Raw genomic sequence first — 2,910 nt, forward strand, 5'->3', positions numbered from 1 at the left:
AGAGTTGGCCAAGAGACGTACAGAGATAGGCGGTAAGCTGGGTTATCTCGTGCATTTCCAGCTTCGGCAGAAGTCAAATTTCGACTGAGTATTTGATGTACTTATTTTCGTTGTTGAAAGGCACTGAGGGTCTGTTCAAGCAGCTCGGTGGTGAGGAGGGTATCGCGAAGGCCGTACAGCGACTCTACGAGTGAGGGAGCGACCCAGTGTAGACGAGTTGTCACCCTTTCTTCAAGCAGACTAGTGGACAGAGATGAACGATTGTCCCCATTCTTGGGCGGAGCGAAGCTAGCGGCGATCGCGCAGTCTCAGACTAAGTTTTTAACACACCTTTTTGGTGGCGCAGAAGAGTGAGTTGGTCCAACGGTGGTCTCTGGAAAGTGATGAAGTATAGAAGAGATTGTTTGTCGAGGAAATCATAACGCCACCGCAGGCGCAGTCGGCTGGTATCCGACATATCTCAAGCTAAACAATGAACTGAGAGAATCTTCCGTAGAAGGCATCCTTTGCAGATACAAAGGGAGAGAACTGAAGCGGATTCATCAGATGATTGATATATACGACTACCATATGGATGCCTTCGTGAATCTTATGAAGAACGGTGAGAACTCCAACTCGTTTCCGCCGTGGAAATTCTGCGGCAGAGACTAGCACTCGGCGATTATATCTGGCTTCCCTTTCAAAGCATGTGCTCCATGCTGTGGGAATATTCTTGTTATTGGAATCCCGTGAGTTTGACAGCTCAGCTAGCACTAGTACCGTTTCGTTTGAGAACTCAAACGTGAACTCTATAGTGTGCAGTGTGTGCGAAAACAAAGCTGTGCACGTCTCACTGTTTGAGTATGCGTGCAAGTTGTGTGGTTCTTTCGAGCTCTGATGTACATAAGAATAGCAGTTGACAAAATAAAAAACCATTCCGAAATTATGAAGGCTCAACCGTTTTTCTTGTTCAGTGTTGGAGGAGGCTGATCAAGATCCCGAGACTATAGACTCTTGCATCATACTAATGGAGACGTGCCGTTCCCGGATCGTCAAACCGGCTAATCATGATGTAAGTGGTGGCAGTATTTAATTAATGAAGGACGACGTCTACATGGGAGTGCTTGCAACTCTTGGTTTAGGTAAGACGAGCTCAAGCGATGGCTAACAAGAAGCCTCTGTATGAGCGACTCGGTGGTGAGATGTCAATAGCTAAATTATCGGAAATGTTTTACACCGAGGCGATGGAGGATTCACGTAGGAACGGTTGTGACGATTGGGTGTGTCGTTGAATCCAACTTAGTGACTATGAAAGTACCCGATGCAGGATTCGAACCTACGACCATCTGCTCCGTAGGCAGACATTCTATCCAGCTGAACTAATCGGGCTATGTCTTTAGTTTCCCTAGCCGTTCTCGTATCTTGCCATTATGACATAAATCGGGAGTATCATGAGTCGGTGGTAGACTCTTTAAGATCAGGTACGAAGAGCTTTTTCGAGAAGAACAAAGCGAAGGTAGCTACGATTAAAAAGAAAATCACGCAGTTGATAGGAACTGTAACTGGAGGATCGAAACAGTATTCTTTTTCCTCACTCTCCCACACCCACGTTGAAGTTCCCAGATACGACTTGGCTGACTTGAAACCATCCCACTATTCCATGAATATTACGGACTTCCACTTCGACGCGGTCATATGTATTATCAGGCAGGCTGGCGAGACCCTCCATATAAACTCCAAAGATCTTGAAGAGCTTATTTCGGTAGGTGGTCGGGTTCTCGCATTCCTCACCCGTGCTACCCTGGATTACAGGAGTGTTCCGTGCGATACTGCTAGCATAGAGTTTTAAATTTGACATGAACATCGGGCGTACTATTACCAATCCGCGTGGTGGTGTGGGTGCTCGCTGCAGATACTACAGAAGTTGCGCCCAGAGATCACAACCGGATGTACGGTCCGCCGAGAGATGGCGCGTCAAAACCTTGCGCGCTGTGAAACAGGCGAGGGACTCTACGAGCGGCTCTGTACGTCAAACAGTGTATAATAGCGCAATCCATCCGCCTCATCGAATTTTATGGAAGCCGCGGCCCGCCCCCGCGGGCTCTTGAGCTCTCTCGTCTCCTTGTTCTCCCTTCGAATTTTTTCCGACCTCGTTCTTTGATTTCTTCAGTCGAGACAGAAGGCATAGCTCGACTGATGGATACCCTCTTCAACCTCATCAGCAAAGACGCTCGTATCAAAGAATTCTTCCCTGTAGATAGTATGCAACTCATAAAAGAAGCTAAGCTAATGTAGGACCCGACCTCCTTTCACTTGCCGGGGTATCTGTGAACTCTCTTCAGCTTCTTCATTGAGCTGTTCGGTGGACCTCCGGAGTATGAAGGGCGTGACCTAACAGGTGGGACAAAAAGTGAAGAGCAGAACAGCTTAGTTGATCACCCTCGGGCGATCGTTCCGACTCTAACCCGGTCCATTCCAGATATACACGAGCCATTGGGCATCACAGACTATCATTTCGACGCTTTTTTATCGGACATGTCGAGGGCGCTGCTCTCACAAGGCCACGAGGACAGCTTGGTGGATGAGGTTATCATCACGCTTGATTCGGTGAGTGAGCCCTACGAGGATTGGAGGGCCCTTAGAACCCGCGGTTTTCATTCCTGTTCCATCAGGTGCGCAATGCGGTACTCGACCGGCAGTCGGAGCTCGTGATAGAGCCGCGTAATGGTCTTAATTTACTCGAACGATTTGGTGGCGATAGCAATCTCGAAGCAGTAGCAGAGGGAATGTATCAGTACTTCACAGAAGACAGTCGTATCAAGTAAGTTACTCGATAACTTGAAATACCCGATGCAGGATTCGAACCTACGACCATCTGCTCCGTAGGCAGACATTCTATCCAGCTGAACTAATCGGGCTATGGGTGGTGGT

General features: G+C 48.2%; 1 protein-coding gene and 2 non-coding genes across 3 annotated transcripts in view; 1 reads left to right on the forward strand and 2 right to left on the reverse strand.

Annotated features, from left to right (window-relative positions):
• The window catches only part of Pmar_PMAR024802 (hypothetical protein), a gene marked incomplete at both ends in the record, with an annotated part of 11,849 nt that overhangs the window by 2,164 nt on the left and 6,775 nt on the right, over window positions 1–2,910 (forward strand). Inside the window, 11 exons of the mRNA XM_002764552.1 lie at window positions 121–190; window positions 513–601; window positions 954–1,051; window positions 1,122–1,236; window positions 1,461–1,557; window positions 1,603–1,741; window positions 1,892–2,003; window positions 2,150–2,270; window positions 2,322–2,377; window positions 2,459–2,586; window positions 2,652–2,800. Coding sequence (XP_002764598.1) covers window positions 121–190; window positions 513–601; window positions 954–1,051; window positions 1,122–1,236; window positions 1,461–1,557; window positions 1,603–1,741; window positions 1,892–2,003; window positions 2,150–2,270; window positions 2,322–2,377; window positions 2,459–2,586; window positions 2,652–2,800 — 1,174 coding nt within the window. The remainder of the gene's footprint in view (window positions 1–120; window positions 191–512; window positions 602–953; window positions 1,052–1,121; window positions 1,237–1,460; window positions 1,558–1,602; window positions 1,742–1,891; window positions 2,004–2,149; window positions 2,271–2,321; window positions 2,378–2,458; window positions 2,587–2,651; window positions 2,801–2,910) is intronic.
• Window positions 1,295–1,368, reverse strand: Pmar_PMAR024803. The gene has a single exon. It is a non-coding gene; the product is annotated as a tRNA-Arg (tRNA).
• Window positions 2,824–2,897, reverse strand: Pmar_PMAR024804. Its single transcript has one exon. It is a non-coding gene; the product is annotated as a tRNA-Arg (tRNA).

This window comes from Perkinsus marinus (genome assembly GCF_000006405.1).
Source record: "Perkinsus marinus ATCC 50983 genomic scaffold scf_1104296977064, whole genome shotgun sequence".
NCBI classification, from domain to species: domain Eukaryota; phylum Perkinsozoa; order Perkinsida; family Perkinsidae; genus Perkinsus; species Perkinsus marinus.